This window comes from Chiloscyllium plagiosum, unplaced genomic scaffold (genome assembly GCF_037043375.1).
Source record: "Chiloscyllium plagiosum isolate Xiang-an unplaced genomic scaffold, Cpla_swu_hap1 HiC_scaffold_39, whole genome shotgun sequence".
Lineage (NCBI taxonomy): Eukaryota > Metazoa > Chordata > Chondrichthyes > Orectolobiformes > Hemiscylliidae > Chiloscyllium > Chiloscyllium plagiosum.
Window position 1 is genome coordinate 24306977 of NW_028270177.1, and position 19799 is coordinate 24326775.

Below are 19799 nucleotides of genomic sequence, written 5' to 3' on the forward strand. Positions count from 1 at the left end.
GACACTTCCAGTGTCCAAGGTGACAATGGATGTGGAAAGTGTGTTCAGCTGCAGCTCCTGAATTTGCTTGGAGCTGTGGATAGACTCATTACAGAACATCCTTGAGACTGAGAATGTTGTGGACAGCATGTTTAGCAAGCTGGTCATACCACCAGCATGGGGTACACCAACAGAAAAGATGGGTGACCACCAGGTAGACTAGTAAACTTGGGCAAGCAATGCAGGAATCCCCCTGTGACCAATCACCTCTCAAACAAGTATACTTTTTTGGATACAATTGGGGATGAATGAGCGGAAAGCTATTGCTGCAGCCAGATCAGTGACACCATGATTGAATCTGTTGTATGGCAGGGAGGGTTGAAGTGTAGGCAAGATGTAGTGATAGGGGGCTCTATAGTGATGGGCACAGATAGGTGTTTCTATGGCTGTGTGAGATGCCAGGATGGTGTGTTATCTCCCTAATTCCAGTTCAAAGATGTCTTAGAGTGGGCACAGGATACTCTGAAAGAGGAGGGTGAGAGGCCAGATGTCACTGTCCACATTGATGCCAATGACAAAGGCAGAAAGATGAGGTCCTGCAAAGGAAATTTAGGGAGTTCGTAGGAAGTTAAAAAGCAGGACCTCGAAGATTGTAAACTTGGGATTACTCCCTGTGCCATATGCTTGTGAGGAAGATAATACAGTTGAGTGTAGTAGCTGTATAAGAATAACAGTTTGCACCGAAACTGACAGGGAAGTTTGCTCGTGTCACTCAGAGTATTTTAAACTACTGTGGCTGGGTGGGGCTGGTGGGATCCAGAGCAGTAAGTCAGCATCTTGAGTGTTTCAAGAGAAGCAAAGAGCTAAATTAAGTAAGTCTAGCAGGAAGAACAGACAGGCCCAGTTAAATGAGCATGGCAGGACTCAGCAGCAGTTTATTTATTTTAATGCAAGGAGTATAATAGACAAGGCATTTGAGCTAGGAGCCTGGATTAGTTCACGGGACTACGGTGTGGTAGCCAAAGCAGAAACTTAATTAAGAGAGCATAGGACTGGGAGCTCAACATTCTAGGGTTTCAATGTTTCAGGCGAGCTAGAGTGAGATATAAAAGGGTTGGTAGAGTTGGATTATTGATTAAGGAGAATGTCATAGCTGCACTAAGAAAGGACATCTTGGAAAGGTCATCCACTGAGGCAATATGGATAAAACTCAGGAATAAGAGCAATCACTCTTATGGGATTATAGTATAGGGCCCCAGGAGCCAGCAGGGAACATATGAATAGATATGTAAGCAGAGCATGAAAAGGTGTTAAAACAACAGGGTTGTTGTAGTGGGTGATTTTAACTTCCCCAATATTGACTAGGACTCCTTTAGTGCCAGGAGCTTAGATGGGCAGAAGTTGTTAGGCCCAACCAAGACTGTTTCTTGGAATAATATGTAGATAGTCCAACTAGGGAAGGGGCCTACTACACATTGCATTGGGGAATGAGCCCGGCTAGTTAATCAAAATCTTAGTTAGGAGTGTTATGAGAACACTGAACACTGAAGTTTTAAGATAGTTAAGATAGTTAGAAGAGGATAAGATTGGTCCTCATCAAGAAAGGAATAGGTTGATTAGGGAGAGTCAACATGGTTTTATGAAGGTTAGGTCATGCCTCACAAACCTTACTGAGTTCTTTGAAAAGGTAACCAAACAGGTAGATGAGGGTAAAGTAGTTGATGTGGCGTATATTGATTTCAGTAAGGTGTTTGATAAGGTTCCCCATGGTAGGCTATTGCACAAAATATAGATGCAAGGGATTGAGGATGTTTTAGCAGTTTGGATCAGAAATTGGCTAGCTGAAAGAAGACAGAGGGTGGTGGTTGATGGGAAATATTCATCCTAGAGTTCAGTTACTAGTGGGGTACCGCAAGGATCTGTTTTGGGTCTGCTATTGTTTGTCATTTTTATAAATGACCTGGATGAGGGCATAGAAGGATGAGTTAGTACATTTGCAGATGACACTAAGGTCGGTAGAGTTGTGGATAGTGACGAAGGGTGTTGTAGGTTAGAGTCATAGAGTCAGAGAAATGTACAGCATGGAAACAGACCCTTTGGTCCAACCCTTCCATGCCAACCAGATATCCCACCCCAATCTAGTCCACCTGCCAGCACCCGGCCCATATCCCTCCAAACCCTTCCTATTCATATACCCATCCAAATGCCTCTTAAATGTTGCAATTGTTCCAGCCTCCACCACAGCCTCATCCCTCATAATTTTGTAAACCTCTGTAAGGTCACCCCTCAGCCTCTGACACTGCAGGGAAAACAATCCCAGCCTGTTCAACCTCTCCGTGTAGCTCAGATCCTCCAGCCCTGGCAACATCCTTGTAATTCTTTTCTGAACCCTTTCAAGTTTCACAACACCTTTCCGATAGGAAGGAGAGCAGAATTGCACGCAATATTCCAACAGTGGCCTAACCAATGTCCTGTACAGCCGCAACATGACCTCCCAATTCCTGTACTCAATACTCTGACCAATAAAGGAAAGCATACCAAACGCCTTCTTCACTATCCTATCTATCTGTGACTCCACTTTCAAGGAGCTATGAACCTGCACTCCAAGGACTCTTTGTTCAGCAACACTCCCTAGGACCTTTCCATTAAGTGTAGAAGTCCTGCTAAGATTTGCTTTCCCAAAATGCAGCACCTCGCATTTTATGAATTAAACTCCATCTGCCACTTCTCAGCCCATTGGCCCATCTGGTCAAGATCCTGTTGTAATCTGAGGTAACCCTCTTCGCTGTCCACTACACCTCCAATTTTGGTATCATCTGCAAACTTACTAACTGTATCTCTTATGCTCACATCCAAATCATATATGTAAATGACAAAAAGTAGAGGACCCAGCACCGATCCTTGTGGCACTCCACTGGTCACAGGCCTCCAGTCTGAAAAACAACCCTCCACCACCACCCTCTGTCTTCTACCTTTGAGCCAGTTCTGTATCCAAATGGCTGGTTCTCCCTGTATTCCATGAGATCTAACCTTGCTAATCAGTCTCCCATGGGGAACCTTGTCGAATGCCTTACTGAAGTCCATATAGATCATATCTACTGCTCTGCCCTCATCAATCTTCTTTGTTACTTCTTCAAAAAACCTCAATCAAGTTTGTGAGACATGATTTCCCACGCACAAAGCCATGTTGACTATCCCGAATCAGTCCTTTTCTTTCCAAATACATGTACATCCTGTCCCTCAGGATTCCCTCCAACAACTTGCCCACCACTGAGGTCAGGCTCACCGGTCTATAGTTCCCTGGCTTGTCATTACTGCCCTTCTTAAACAATGGCACCACGTTTGCCAACCTCCAGTCTTCCGGCACCTCACCTGTGACTATCGATGATACAAATATCTCAGCAAGAGCCCATTACAGAGATACATAAATAAGCTGCAGAGGTGGGCTGAGAGGTGGCAAATGGAGTTTAATGCTGAAAAGTGTGAAGTGACTGACATTGGAAGGAGTAACAGGAATGTAGAGTACTGGGCAAATGGTAAGATTCTTGGTATTGTAGATGAGCAGAGATATCTCGGTGTCCAGGTGCATAGATCCTTGAAAGTTGCCACCCAGGTTGATAGGGTTGTTAAGAAGGCATATAGTGTCTTTGCTTTTATTGGTAGAGGGATTGAGTTTTGGAACCATGAGATCATGCTGCAGCTGCTCAAAACATTGACGCGGCCACATTTGGAGTATTGCATATAGTTCTGGTCATTTATAGTATTGCATACAGTTCTGATCACCGCATTATAGGAAGGATGTGGAAGCTTTGGAAAGGGTTCAGAGGAGATTTACTGGGATGTTGCCTTGTATGGAGGGAAGGTCTTATGAGGAAAGGCTGAGGGACATGAGACTGTTTTCTTAGAGGGAAGAAGTGACTTAATTGAGACATATACGATAATCAGAGGGTTAGATAGGTTGGACAGTGAGAGCCATTTTCCTCGGATGGCAATGGCTAGCATGAGGGGACATAGCTTTAAATTGAGAGGTGATAGAAATAGGACAGATGTTAGAGTAGTTTCTTTACTCAGAGAGCAGTACGGGTGTGGAACGCACTGCCTCCAATAGTAGTAGACTCACCAACATTAATGGTCGTTGGATAGGCATGTGGACGAGAATGGAATACTGTAGATTAGATGGGCTTCAGATTGGTTCCACAGGTCGGTGCAACATCGAGGGCTGAAGGCCTGTACTGTGCTGTAATGTTCTAAGTTCTATTAGTTGAAAAGGAAAAAAAAGTATCTGTAAGGTTTAGGAAACAGAAGTCAAATGGGGTTTTTGAGAAATATAAATGAAGCAGAAAATAAATAAATTAGGAGGGCAAGAAGGGACCACGAAATGTCCTTGGCAGGTCGGATTAAGGAGAATCCCAAGACACTTTATACATATATTAGGAGCAAGTGAGTAACTAGGGAAAATGCAGGTCCACTCAAAGGCAAAGGAAGGAATTTATGTGTGGAGCCAGAGGAAGTGGGTGAGATCTTTAATGAATATTTTCGATTAGTATCCATCAAGGAGAAAGGCATGGATGATTCTAAGTTTAGAGAGGGGTTTGTGGTTACTCCAAAGCATGTTGATGTTAAGAAGGAGGAGGTTCTGGGTGTCTTGAAAAACATTAAGATAGATAAGTCTCCAGGCCTTGAAGCGATCTATCAAAGGATCCTGAAGAAGACAAGGGAGGAAATTGTTGGGGCCAAGACAGAGATCTTTGTATCCTCTTTCTGTTGCAGCAGGGAGTGGTGCTGTCGAAGAAAGCTCAATAAGCTGCTGTAGTGCATCCTATAAATTGGTTCATATTGCAGCCATGGTATAGTATTGATGGAGGTCATCATGACACAATGGTTGAAATAACTTAAACAAAGTTGGCCTCTTCCTGTTAATTTTACGAAAACAAGTTTGTGAACACTAATTTTATTTCTAATTAAGATAAACTACTGATTCAGGATGTCATTGTAGTGTTTTCAATTTATTTAGTGCCTTTTTTTCTGTGCACTTCATGCATGTTTTTATTCTATTGAACACAGCATTAAATGGTATTATGAAATTGCATACATGTATAATTTCTGAATAAGTGATTGGCAGCACTTACTTAAGCTTCTGTAATTCCACAATGGTGATACATCTCAAACCTTGTAAACATTTCTGAGACAATTGCTGATGAAAAGTATCAAACATGAAATTTCAAACTAAAACAGTTTGTCAGATTTCATTTATTTTCCCTTCCAATAGCTGATTAGTGTATAATTAGTCGGGCTGGAAGAAGCTGGCACTGGAATTGGATCTTCCTCCTTTCCATTACTTCATCAAACACTGCTAATTTACACAAAACTCATGTAATAAATATTTCACCAGTAAAGAGGGAGATAGCACAGGGCAGGGTGACACTAGATACACGGACACACAAGATGGCCGCTGAGCCATCAGTTGGCCAACTTGATACACAAGATGGCCACCGGATCACAATATGGAGAGAAACAGCAGAGCAGATACGGATACTGCCTGGGGCCACCAGAATGTCAGCACAATGCACTCACAACCCAGTTGATTAGCTTAAGACGAGTTGGGGAGAGAATACACATGAGTAACGAACACTGCCCGCCAAAGTGTCTGGGTCTAACCAACATCTCTTATAGAAATGCTAACACCTTGATACAGACTCAATACAAAATGCTAATAGACATTGAAACTGACAATGTCTACACTGAAACTGACAATGACCATGCGGAAATTAACGAAGGCTGAGCTGGAACTGACAAAGTCTGTATCGAAACTATCAACAATTCTGCAATGATTGCCATAAACAAACCATGTTACAAAGACAATAATCTCATCACTGACCTATTGTATCACAAGATGTATAAAAATTTCTTGACATGTGCTCTGGGTCAAGAGAATACTCATAGCTGACCACTGTGCTGTTGGTGTCTTTCTCTCCATGGAGCTCCGGTATTTCCTTATGCAGTAAGGAACCCTGAGTCTGACTCTGAGACCGGTGTTTTTCCCCACAACACCAGAATTGGCATTTGGCCAGTTGAACATTTATATACAGTTCAGTCAGAAGGCTAGGAAAAGTGGGTGGCATGGTGGCACAGTGGTTAGCACTGCTGCCTCACAGTGCCAGAGACCTGGGTTCAATTCCCGCCTCAGGCAACTGACAGTGTGGAGTTTGCACGTTCTCCCTGTGTCTGTGTGGGTTTCCTCTGGGTGCTCTGGTTTCCTCCCACAGGTTAGGTGAATTGGCTATGCTAAATTGCCCATAGTGTTAGGTGTAGGGGAATGGGTCTGGGTGGGTGCGCGTTGGTGTGGAGTTGTTGGGCTGAAGGGCCTGTTTCCACACTGTAAGTAATCGAATCTTAAAAAAAGGCAAACAACTGTCTTATAAAGCTAAGCAACAAGGACATAGTAGGAATGGATAATTATGGACAAATAGTATTTAGCAGCTTTAGATGAATCAGTTAGGGGCTCGAATGTGGTTCATTTAATGTTGATGACACCATTGTTTCATATCTTGATCCAAAGACTCAGGAGTGGTCCGAAAATGATGTTAACATCCAAACACTGCTCCAGAAAGCAGATTTGTAAACGGATGGATAGATATACCAAACTAGTAGCATAATACACACATTGTTGAGTCACTGGACTCAAAACGTTAACTTTGTTTCTTTCTCCATTGATGCTGCCAGACATGCTGAGTTTCTCCAGCACTTTGTGTTTTTCTGTTTCAAATCTCCAAGCATACACAAATGTTTGTTTTAGCTACATCGCTGAATATTAGTTTGAATTAATTTTCATCAGAAACCATATTGAATCCATAAAAGTGGCAGTGACTCCCTAAAAACTCTTCATAAAAGTCTTGAACTGAGTGAAGAATCTGGAATCTCAGGTTCAATGTGTGGAGGGTATCCATGGAAACTGTCACTCATTGATCCGGAAGTAAAGCCCATGTCACCCGGAAGGACCAGTGAGCGGGACGCGCGTCGCTTAGCAACGGGCTGCTGTCCGTAAAGATGCCGCTGCAGGTTAAGGGTTACACTTGGGACCAGGTGGACAGCCAAGTGTTTATAACGGTGCCGCTGAAGGGAGTGAGGGCTGGGAAAGCGGACATTTTCTGTACCGAGGATTATTTAAAGGTGAGGGATCCCCGTGGGCGGCTGTGCTCGGAAATGGAGAGGGGAGCTGCCTGTACCCCTGGGCTATACATTTGTTTCACAAGGAAAGCACAGGCTGTCAGCTTCTGCTGTTACCATCTTAATTCTACCTTGTGAGGCCAGTCACTTTATCAAAGTGCTTTAAAGCCACAAAACTATTTTCGTTACATAAATTGTTGGAAAAACTCACCAGGTTTGGCGGAGAGAAATCACAGTTGACGTTTCGGATCCATTGACCCTTCTTCAGAACTGATGGTAACTAGGAAAAGATTGAAAATCACACAACACCAGGTTATAGTCCAACAGGTTTAATTGGAAGCACACTACAGTGAAACTATCACTGTATTCTAACAGATGAAAGGCTTAACAGACAATCAATTAAACCTGTTGGACTATAACCTGGTGTTGTGTGATTTTTAACTTTGTACACCCCAGTCCAACACCGGCATCTCCGAATTAGGAAAAGATTGGTATTTATATAGAAGATGGAGAGGGGAAGAGTAAACAGCAGGTGGAGATAGAGCCCAAAAATGGGCTGCTACCACACACAACCCATTGTCAACTCCTAAAAGCTCCAGTAGCTGCTATTCATTTCCACAGACAACCACCTGATGAAGAAGCAGTGCTCCGAAAAGTAGTGCTTCCAATTAAAACTGTCAGACTATAACTTGGTGTTCTATGATTTTTAACTTCCCACAGACTGACCTTTAATCACATGAATGTGGCATTGGTGCAACCCTTAGAATAGTCCTCATCCACAAATCATTTAAAAAGATTGTTAATGTATTGAGCTACATTAAATTTCTGTTTTTAGTTTATAAAAGAAGTAGAGAATGAATACACTTAATTTACTTTGGAATTGCGAACCTGCATTTAGATTCATAGAGTTATGTAGATATACTGCACAGAAACAGACCCTTCAGTCCACCATGTCCATGTTGACCATTTGGCCCAAATCCCTCTAAAGTCTTCCTATTCCTATACCTATGCCTTTTAAACGTTGTATTGTACCAATCTCCATCACTTCCTCTGGCAATCCATTCAATACACTCACCACCCTTTGTTTGAAAAGTTAGCCCTTTTGGTCTCTGTTAAATCTTTCCCCTCTCAATTTAAACCTATGCTCTCTAGTTTTGGACTCCCTCACAATGTTTACCCTCTCCATGCCTCTCATGATTTTATAAACCTCCTATAAGATCATCCCTCAGCCTCTGACACTCGATGAAGAATAGCTGCAGCCTATTCAGCCTCTCCCTATAGCTGAAACCCTCCACCCCTGCCAACATCCTTGTAAATCTGTTCTGAACACTTTCAAGGTTCACAACATTCTTCCTTAGCAGGGAGACCAGAATTGCACACAGTATTCCAATAGTGGCCGAACCAATGTCCAGTATAGCTGCAACATGACCTCCCAACTCCTATACTCAATGCACTGACCAATAAAGGCAAGCATACCAAATGCCACCTTCACTATCCTATCTACTTGTAACTCCTCTTTCAAGGAACTATGAACCTGCAGTCCAAGGACTCTTTGTTCAGCAACACTCCCGAGGACCTTACTATTAAGTATATAAGTCCTGTCCTGATTTACCTTTCCAAAATGCAACACCTCACATTTATCTAAATTAAACTTCATATGCCCAGCCTTTGCCCCAATGGCCCATCTGATCAAGATTCTCTTGTACTCTGAGGTAACCTTCTTCGTTGTCGACCACACCTCCACTTTTGGTGTCATGTGCAAACTTACTAACCATACCTACTATATTTACATCCAAATCAATGAAAAACAGTGGACCCAGCACCGATCCTTGTGGCACATTGCTGGTCACAGGCCTCCAGTGTGAAAACCAACCCTCCATCACCACCTTTTGACTTCTACCTTCGAGCCTTTGCCTCCAGATTTTGATTCTAAATTTTTTACTTTAACAGGTGAACTTTCCTCCATTTCTGTTTGAGGTAATATTATTTGCTTCTATTGATGAATCGAAAAGCTCTGCTAAAGTTGGCAATGATGTTGTTATCTTCACCTTGTGTAAGAAAGAATCGCGAATGTGGGAGCAACTTACAACGGTTGAAGGTAAGCAATGATTTAGATATTTTGCTATATATTGAATCCTATAAAATTAAAATGGATATGAATTGCATTAGCAGTACTGCTCATGACAGTTACTTTAAATTTTGTAGTTAGACATAACTAGTTTTTCTTTGCATCATATAATTACATTGACTGTTCTTTGATAGTTAGTAAGGAAAAGTTGCAGAAAAGGAGGGAGAATGCAATACTTGCTGCTCAAGAAAAGGCACAAGAGGCAGCAAAAGAAAAGGCAATTAAAAAACGAGAAAATGAGAAGTACTCATTGGAAAAGACAATGAAGGTAACTATTGTAGAACCTGTTAAAATATTTAATCTTCTTGTTGTGCACAATATTGTCTACTTAAAATAGACTTACTGACAGAGTAATTTGATATAAAACTATGAATTCAAGCCATTTGTACAATAAAGCTAGAAAAGGAATTAAAGTCTCGAGTACAGTTCAAGATGGCCAGCAGTCATGGTAGTGTAGTAACATAGTAATTTAATCAAAACAAGACTTATCTCCCCTATGCAGATCTCGCACATTTTCTGTAATACTCTTTTCCTTTTTGACAATGCTACAAGATATAAACTTAAAACTTGAGGATTGATAGTCAAAGGCTTGACTAATATAATCAAATGGAGTGGTGGTAATGTGAGACAATCATTCAAATGTTACAATCTCATTAATTCAAAGAATATAAGATTGTATACATATACACTTTTATCCTTGTTAGGCTTCTCTCATAGTTGTATGAAAAGCTTGTTGTATTAACCTTTTGTTTGACTTTGTTCCAAAGATCTAAAAGTTGAAGTTCTAAATTGGAGGAAGGTTAATATTGACGATGTTAGGCAAAACTTTCAAAAGCTAATTGAGGGAAGATGTTTTCAGGTAAAGGGATTGCTGGAAAATGGGAAGCCTTCAGAAATGAGATAACAAGAGTCCAGAGACAGTATATTTCTGTTCGGGTGAAAGGAAAGGCTGGTAAGTGTAGGGAATGCTGGATGACTAGAGAAATTCGGGGTTTGGTGAAGAAAAAGAAGGAAGCATATATCAGGAGAGATCGAGTGAATTCTTAGAGTATAAAGGCAGTAAGTATACTTAAAAGGGAAATCAGGAGGACAAGAAGGGGACATGAGATAGCTTTGGCAAATAGGGTTAAGGAGAATCCAAAGGGTTTTTACAAATACATAAGGACAAAAGGGTAAAAGGGAGACAATAGGGCCCCTTAATGATCAGCAAGGTGGCCTTTGTGTGGAGCTGCAGGAGTTGGGGGAGATACTAAACGAGTATTTTGCATCAGTGTTTACTGTGAGATGAACATGAAAGATATAGAATGTAGGGAAATAGATGGTGTCATCTTGAAAAATGTCCATATTACAGAGGAGAAAGTGCTGGATGTCTTGAAACACATAATGGTGGATAAATCCCAGGACCTGATCAGGTGTACCCTAGAACCCTGTGGGAAACTAGGGAAGTGATTGCTGGGCCTCTTACTGAGATATTTGTATCATTGATAGTCACAGGTGAGGTGCCAGAAGACTGGAGGTTGGCTAACGTGGTGCCACTGTTTAAGAAAGGCGGTAAGGACAAGCCAGGGAACTAAAAATCAGTGAGCCTGATGTTGGTGGTGGGCAAGTTGTTGGAGGAAATCCTGAGTGACAGGATTTATGTGTATTTAGAAAAGCAAGGACTGATTAGGGATAGTCAACATGGCTTTGTGCGTGGGAAATCATGTCTCATGAATTTTTTTTGAAGTAACAAAGAGGATTGATGAGGGCAGAGGGGTGGACGTGATCTACATGGACTTAAATAAGGCATTCAACAAGGTTCCCCATGGGAGACTGCTTAGCAAGGTTAGATCTCATGGAATACAGGGAGAACTAGCCATTTAGATACAGAACTGGCTCAAAGGTAGAAGACAGAGGGTGGTGGTGGAGGGTTGTTTTTCAGACTGGAGACCTGTGACCGGTGGAGTGCGACAAGGATCGGTGCTGGGTCCACTACTTTTCGTCATTTATGTAAATGATTTGGATGTGAACGTAGGAAGTATAGCTAGTAAGTTTGCAGATGACACCAAAATTGGAGGTGTAATGGACAGTGAAGAAGATTACCTCAGAGTACAACGGAATCTTGATTAGATGGGCCAATGGGCTGAGGAGTGGCAGATGGAATTTAATTTAAGTAAATGTGAGGTGCTGCATTTTGAGAAAGCAAATCTTAGCAGAAAGTAAGGTCCTAGGGAGTGTTGCTGAACAAAGAAACCTTGGAGTGCAAGTTCATAGCTCCTTGAAAGTAGAGTTGCAGGTAGATGGGATAGTGAAGAAGGCATTTGGTATGCTTTCCTTTGTTGGTCATAGTATTGAGTATAGGAATTGGGAGGTCATGTTGCGGTTGTACAGGATGTTGGTTAGGCCACTTTTGGAATATTGCATGCAATTCTGGTCTCCTTCCTATTGAAAGAATGTTGTGAAACTTGAAAGGGTTCAGAAAAGATTTATAAGGATGTTGCCAGAGTTTGAGGATTTGAGTGTAGGGAGAGGCTGAATAGGCTGGGGCTGTTTTCCCTGGAGCATCGGAGGCTGAGGGGTGACCTTATAGAGGTTTACAAAATCATGAGTGGCATGGATAGGATAAATAGACAAAGTCTTTTCCCTGGGGTGGGGGAATTCCAGAACTAGAGGGCATAGGTTTAAGGTGAGAGGGGAAAGATATAAAAGAGTCCTAAAGGGCAACTTTTTCATGCAGAGAGTGGTACGTGTATGGAATGAGTTGTCAGAGGAAGTGGTGGAAAACAATTGCAATATTTAAAAGGCATCTGGATGTGTATATGAATAGGAAGGGTTTAGAGGGATATGGGCCAAGTGCTGGCAAATGGGAGCAGATTAGGTTGGGATAACTGGTTTGCATGGACAAGTTGGAATGAAGGATCTGTTTCTGTGCTGTACATCTCTATAACTAATTCTTCATTCAACATACATTACCCATGAATACAAACTTGGAACAAATTACATGCTGGTGGATGGTTTGGATTATGTCAATAATTTGCCTCCATTTTTCATACTTTAATTCTTTTATCTTACATTTATAATTCTAGCAAAGGTGTAAACTACATCAATTGTAAGAGGATTTATTTATGGTTGTGTCGGTAGCCTAATTGCATTGTGAGGAGAGAGAATTCTCCAAAATTTACTCTGTAATCAGTACCTTCTGTCATCTACTGAATCTGATTGTACAGATTAACATTTCTTCTTTCTTTCACACAACGTATACCATGCCTCAGTTTTTTGTGTTTCCACTGACTCCATCCGCTGTCTAAAATTATAGTCATTCCTTTTCTATCTGAAGTATGCTTATTAGATTTACATTTTCTATGCTAGCAATCCATAAAGTATTAATGTAATTTTCATTTCTACTTTTCCCACCAACATTGCAATATGCATTACTAAAAATGTAGAAATACTTAAAACACTCTTTAAGCTTCATTGTAAAGCTAAAGTACATTCTGATACGAAGTTCGTAGATTTAATTAGAATGAAATTTTTATAAACTTGTGTAATGAACCAGACCAAACCCCCTGAAAATATATCAAGAAGATAGTCTAGACCCTAACATCTTCTTACTTTAAAGGTAAGTGTAAGGGGTTGCATTCCAGCTGCAATTCAATGGGTGAAACTACTTGACTTCAAGCCAAATACACTTTATATTTACACTATAGTTAAAATACAGATAGAATGAAAATAAAAGAAAAGAATTGACTTAACTGTAACTCTACTGAAATGGTTAACAAAAGAACATATATATTAACAACCACTAATTAACTATTTCAGTATAGTAACATGCCAAAAGCACATCCTTGGCAAAGGCAAATTCGGTAAAATAGATTGTCTCACATGCAATTCTAGCAGCAGGAAGAGAACCCCAGCTTTTAACTAAAACAGAGAGGAAAAAAAATCAGAGCTTCCACATCCAGCACCTGCAGAAAACCAGAACTAAAGATCCTGGTTCTGTGGGAGCTTGACCCCACCCATTCAAGCTGCTTCTATTGTTCCAACTTGAGAAAACACCCAAGGCCTCACAACCTGTTTGCTTTATTGGCTTTCAGCAGACTGATTTGTGCCTCTATCTCAACCTTTTTTCATTTATTAAAAAAAAGGACAAAAATACCTCTTAAAGCTGTAGTATTGTTAAATGTGAGAGTCAGAAACTTGAAAATTTGACATAAACATGATGTTTCAGAATAATAAACTTGCACGACAATTGTACAGATAGAGGAACATGCCAGAAAACAGATTGAAGAGATGAAAGAACAAGAGCGAAGAAAAGCTACTGAAGAGTTGGAACAGTGGAAGCTGCAGAAGCATGAAGAAGAGAAATTAAAGAGAAAGGAGGAACTAAAGCATGCAAAGCAGAAAATTGAGGCAGAGAAAAGGAGGATGAAGAAGAAGGAAGAAGCCAAAATACAGAATTCTGACTCACGAACTTCAAACAAACATTCAGTTAAAGGAGGTAAACCTATTTCAAATCAGCGATTTAATTCGGATTTCCTTTTACATAAAGACAAAATCAGCAAGAGAGAATTTAAAATAACATTCACCCAAGTCTTAAGAATACCCATAAAAGATGCAGCATGTGACATTAAGCTAAGTGGATTTCAGATTCATTGTACCTCTCACTCATTTTAAGTTTTCTCCCTGCCTTTGGTTTCCTCCTTCCCTTATGCTCAACTACACTCTTAGCCAAGAGAGACCTTAGGTTAGCCCATGTTAGTTGGAACAAAGTAACTTGTTTGTTGGAATATTCAAATGTACTGCCAGCATGACTGACCTGAGTCATACGGTAGGCGATTGGGTCTGGGTGGGTTACTCTTTGGAAGGTAGGTGTGGACTTGTTGTGCCAAAGAGTCTGTTTCCGCACTGTAGGGATTCTATGATTCTATGCTGATTTGCTGATTTTGGGGATAAGTTGGGGGGAATGGGTTGATCTCTCTTTTGCAGCTTCTTTGCATGACTGAGTGTGGAATTTGATGTTTGGGGCTTTAAATTGGAATTTAGAGAATAATAAACCAGTACTCGATCCAAAAATCATGTTTATATTATGTCATTTTTTTGCTGTATGTATAAACAGGTATTATAGAAGTGTATTTCTTTCTTTTGGATATTTGTTAAAGATACTTTATTATTTAGCTAAACAACTTACTTCACCAAAAAGCACTTTTTATTCATTCACGGGATGAGAGTGTCACTGGCTAGGCCAGCATTTATTGCTCATCCCAGAGGACACTTAAAAGTCAACCACACTGCTGTGGTCTGGAGTCACATGTAGTCCAGGCGAAGTAAGGATAACAGTTTCGTTCCCTAAAGGACATTAGTGAACTAATGGGTTTTTCCGACAAGGGACTCTTAATTCCACATTTTTATTGAATTTAAGTTCCATAATCTGCTGTGGCAGGATTCAAACCCAGATCCCTAGAACATTACTGGATCTCTGAATTAACAGTCCAGTGATAATACCACTATACTAATGCCTCCCCTTTATTTGAGAGAAGACATTTCATCAATATACTGAGGACTGAGAAGTGAACATGCAACTGTACAGAATCTTCTGGTGCGATGTTTGACACTGAATGTGTTTAATACCTAATATGTGTAGCACTGTGACTTAACATCAGGATACAGCAGCTCAAATGTATTCAATTAAGATAAGCATTCCTTTTTATACTGACACTGTTGATTTTGTTTAACCAAAAATGTTTTTTCTTACCTGCTCAAACATCATACTTTCCATCCATGCTACTCTGCTTATGGTTTGACCTCAAGATGGTGCTCTCCTCCAAAAAGGGACATCGTTCATTACAGGACCTACAAAGCCTGCCCACTAAAAAGGGTCATTCTGTCCAGAACATTTTCTGGATGAAAAATAATTAGACTATTCACGAGCAGCCAAAAACTCATCAAGAGCAGAAGAATAATGGTGTGAAGTTGTTACATCTAATCAAGCAGGTGTAATATGCCATATGTAGCGTTGAAATATGCAAGTTGGCTGACCTCGCATTTATTTTATAAGTTGACATTGTGACTTAGTGTTTAGTACTTTGCAGTTCTAGTGCCACCTTGACATGACCACATTATCAGCTCCAATATCTTTTGTTTAAATAAGGTTAAATAAATTGGATTGGCGCTAACTTTTGGTTTTATTCATTCTACTTGACAATGCATAGTTCAATGCCTTGAAATTCCTTTTTCCGTATCGTAAAGATTTGTTTATCAAAGAAGTCAGTTGTTTCCTGATATATCTGTGGCAAATCTGTAGATCATATTAATAAAGATACCTTTTCCTCCTACTTTAGTTCCTAACTGCAAACAAAAAGTATAATAATTTTTGCAGGATGGTATTTAATGGTTAACTTTTAACCATTGATTAATTGCAGGTACAGCTGCCAACATGTTTGCTGAAAACTACAATGACAAAATCATCCCAGATCCCCGTTCAGCTGGCAATATTGAAGTACAATTCACACCACGAGTTTTTCCTACAGCACTGAGAGAATCTCTTATTGCAGAGGAGGAAGAGGTTTGGGTTTTGTAAAAGTGAATACATTTCTTCAAACACATGCCATAATCAATGGAGAAATTGTTTCTGGACCTGTGAATCTCAGAAAACAAAGAAGTATTTATACATTGTTAACTCTGATGGTTTGGCAGCTCACGTAATTAGTTTAAATATCCGGTTAGAGATGAGTTTCAAATTGAAAGGATAAGGAAATTATGGTGGTTTTGTATTGATTTTAGTAAAACCTGTTGTTTGCAGAATAAAATAATAGGTAGAAAAAAATATTGCATCTGTAAGTAGGTGCTGGGAATTAATATTTTTTCTAATTTATTTTACATTTTAATTATCTTTTTCTGTTCTTTGTACTCACTTATACAGAGTTCCTCTTCAATAGCATGAATAGGCAAATTTATTCTGGGTTTCTGCCAGATTTTAGTTTGTTATTGCTTGGGGTACAGGAATGCCATGATTATACTTGGATTACAATCTTACATTGATGAATGTCATGTCTTAATCTTGATCAATTTTTAATGTAGTTCAAGTAAATTCTGAAACTCACTGTGAGGAATCCTAGATATGATTCTGTGTGGTGCTGTTGATTAGTTGCTGTTGGTTTACATTTGAGCTTTGGTTTAATTTATTCTTGTTTCTTTGTTGTCCATATATTATAACCGAAAATCTAGGATGTGATCAAACGTTTACACTTAAAATGGTCTTTATAGATTTGATTTAGAATTTCGAGAATGAAGTTGCTAAGTTTATAAAGCAGCTTTGTATAAGTTATGATGTGGAGGTGCCAGTTTCGGACTAGGGTGGACAAAGTTAAAAATCACACAACACCAGGTTATGGTCCAACAGGTTTATTTGGAAACACTAGCTTTCGGAGCGCTGCTTCTTCAGGTAGCTGTGGAACAGGATCATAAGACACAGAATTTATAGCAAAAGATTACAGAATCATGCAGCTGAAATGAAATATTGAACAAACCTAGATTGCTGTTAAGTCTTTCATCTTTTAGAAAGCTTTGCAGGTTTCGGTTCATTAATATGTTAATCCCAGAACTTCTTTTAAGTCACATTCTTGAGATATCGTAAGGTTTTATAAAAAAAAAGTGACATCTCAGCTCATACAATGTATGAAAGGTTTCTGAGCTGAGACATCATAAAACTTTAAGTTATCTCGAGAATGTAACTTAAAAGAAATTCTGGAATATACATATTAATGAAACGAAACCTGCAACCCATTCTAAAAGATGAAAGACTTAACAACAATCTAGGTCTGTTCAATATATCATTTCAGCTGCATGACACTGTAATCTTTTGCTATAAATTCTGTGTCTTATGATCCTGTTCTACAGCTACCTGATGAAGGAGTAGCACTCTGAAAGCTAGTGTTTCCAAATAACCTGGTGTTGTGTGATTTTTAACTTTGTGTAAGTTAAGATGCCTTAAGAAATATAATATACAATGAAAATTTATGAACTAAGGTTCTTCATTTGTTTACAGTGGTTAAGAAAACAGGCAGAAGCTAGACGAGCTAAAAATGCAAATATCCCTGAGCTTAAAGACCTGAAAGAAGAGGAGAAAAATCCAGACTGGCTGAAGGATAAGGGGAAGTAAGTTATGACAACATTTTTAACAATTGATTGTAATATTAAAAAACTTCACACTTCCCTAACTCATCGGTAAAATACAAGGAACAGGACCAACTGCTGTACTTGGCCATTTTCAAACACTCAAAAAGTCTTTGTCTCCACCACCTGTGAAGACTTATGGAGTATCCTCCTCCAGTTTTCCTGCCATCAGAAGTTTTTGCCATCCTCCACCTACTCCATGATGACATGTAAGCCTTAATCCTCATCAATGGAACATCAGAGTCTCTGTCAAGCAAGGTCAGGCAAGGCTGTTTCATTTCATTTCGGAGGAGGAGCGTCTTATCTTCCGACTGGGAACCCTCCAACCACAGGGGATGAACTTGGACTTCACCAGTTTCTTCATCCCCCCTCCCCCCACCTTGTCTCAGCCGAATCCCTCCAGCACGGCACCGCCTTCCTGACCTGCAGTCTTCTTCTTGACCTCTCCGCCTCCACCCTACTCCGACCTATCACCCTCACCTTGACCTCTTTCCACCTATCACATTTCCAACGCCCCTCCTCCAAGTCCCTCCTCCCTACCTTTTATCTTCTCCTGCTGAACACTCTCTGCTCATTCCTGAAGAAGGGCATGTGCCCGAAACGTCGAATCTTCTGTTCCCTGGATGCTGCCTGGCCTGCTGTGCTGTTCCAGCAATAAAGTTTCAGCTTTGATCTCCAGCATCTGCAGACCTCACTTTCTCCTCGAAGATTTCAACCTACTGCGAATCCTCTTACAAGGATGCCTTCCTTGAAGAAGCTCTCTGCCTCTCTCTATAAAGATTTCAGTGAGTCCCTCTCTCACTGCACACCCCAGGTCATCTCCTCTGCACAGAAGCTCTTCAGCCACATTCTGAAGCAGACTCGTTACCACAGCCATATCTCCTTTCTCAGCACCTGCCTACGGAACCGACTGATCCCCCATGGACTCCAGATCACCTTCCGACCAACACAATTTGGACCCAACCAGGACTACCAGTACCTGCAACAAATCCGCAGCCTCCAGCAACGGACCCCCCTCCGGATCCTCCACTCCACGCTTGCAGCCATGCGCCCGTACCTACACTCCCTGCAGCTCGACCTACCCCAGCTCAGGACAACTCTCTCACAGACCTGTAAAGGACCTCTACTGTTCTTCATTTACAGAAGAATCCATAGACTGAACAAACAGTTCTTTCTAGCCATATCAGAAATTAAAGGCAGTAAGTACCAAAAACTTTCATGCACTTACCCCCAAACTCCGGATTCCTCAACTGTTCCAGAACCTTCCATCGGCCTCCAGTCCGGCGCCATTACACACGCGGCCGCTACAGCGCCCGCGGCAATAGCTGCAGACGCCGCAGACGATGACGTCACTTCCGCCCCCACCGACCTCGCAACGTTCATGATCGCGGCACAGACAACCTGCTCTGCGATCGTCATGAAGACAATCGCCAACAGATTGGAAACCTCCGCGAGTATGGGGAAAAACTCTGTCTCCGTGGTCGCCGCAGCTACTTCCGCCCCCAGTGACGTCAGCGACCTGCATTCGGACATCGCCGCATGTGTCTCCGCCCCCCCGCCGCGTTCCGTCACCACGCCTAACCCCGCCCTCCGGCCGCGTTCCGTCACCACGCCTAACCCCGCCCCCCGGCCGAGTTCCGTCACCGCGCCTAACCCCGCCCCCCGGCCCAGTTCCATCACCGCGCCTAACCCCGCCCCCCGGCTGAGTTCCGTCACCGCGCCTAACCCCGCCCCCCGGCCGAGTTCCGTCACCGCGCCTAACCCCGCCCCCCGGCCGAGTCCCGTCACCGCGCCTAACCCCGCGCCCCCGCCGACCTCTGTCCCCGCCCCCAGGCCTAACCCCGCCCCCACATCCAGCTCCAGTCCCACACCAGGTCCTAGCTCCCCGCCCTGCCGTGTGTTCACCATCCCTCCGGACCTGCCCCTCTCTGAGGATGAGAGATCAGTCCTCAGGAGGGGTCTCACCTTCGTTCCCACACGTTCTCGGGTCAATGAATTCAATACACGGAGTGACATTGAACGATTCTTCCGCCGCCTTCGCCTCCGTGCCTTCTTTTTCAATCAAGACCCTCACCCACCCTCTGACGACCCCTTCTCCAACCTCCAACACACCCCGTCCACCTGGACACCCCGTGCTGGCCTCCTACCTGCCCTCGACCTCTTTATTGCAAACTGCCGCCGCGATATTAACCGCTACCTGAACTCCCACACCCCTCCCACCCACTCCAACCTCTCACCCTCGGAACGCACAGCCCTCCACTCCCTCCGTTCCAACCCCAACCTCACCATCAAACCAGCTGACAAGGGAGGCGCAGTAGTAGTTTGGCGCACCGACCTCTACACCGCTGAGGCCAAACGCCAGCTCGCAGATACC

At 41.9% G+C, this 19799-nt stretch overlaps 1 protein-coding gene across 1 annotated transcript in view; it reads left to right on the forward strand.

The window, feature by feature from the left end:
• Positions 1–7026: 7026 nt before the first annotated feature.
• The window catches only part of dnaaf4 (dynein axonemal assembly factor 4), a 31056-nt gene continuing 18283 nt past the window's right edge, over positions 7027–19799 (forward strand). The window contains exons 1-6 of the mRNA XM_043677046.2: positions 7027–7149; positions 9097–9244; positions 9409–9542; positions 13511–13751; positions 15673–15815; positions 17298–17407. Of these exons, the coding sequence (XP_043532981.2) occupies positions 7027–7149; positions 9097–9244; positions 9409–9542; positions 13511–13751; positions 15673–15815; positions 17298–17407 (899 nt within the window). The remainder of the gene's footprint in view (positions 7150–9096; positions 9245–9408; positions 9543–13510; positions 13752–15672; positions 15816–17297; positions 17408–19799) is intronic.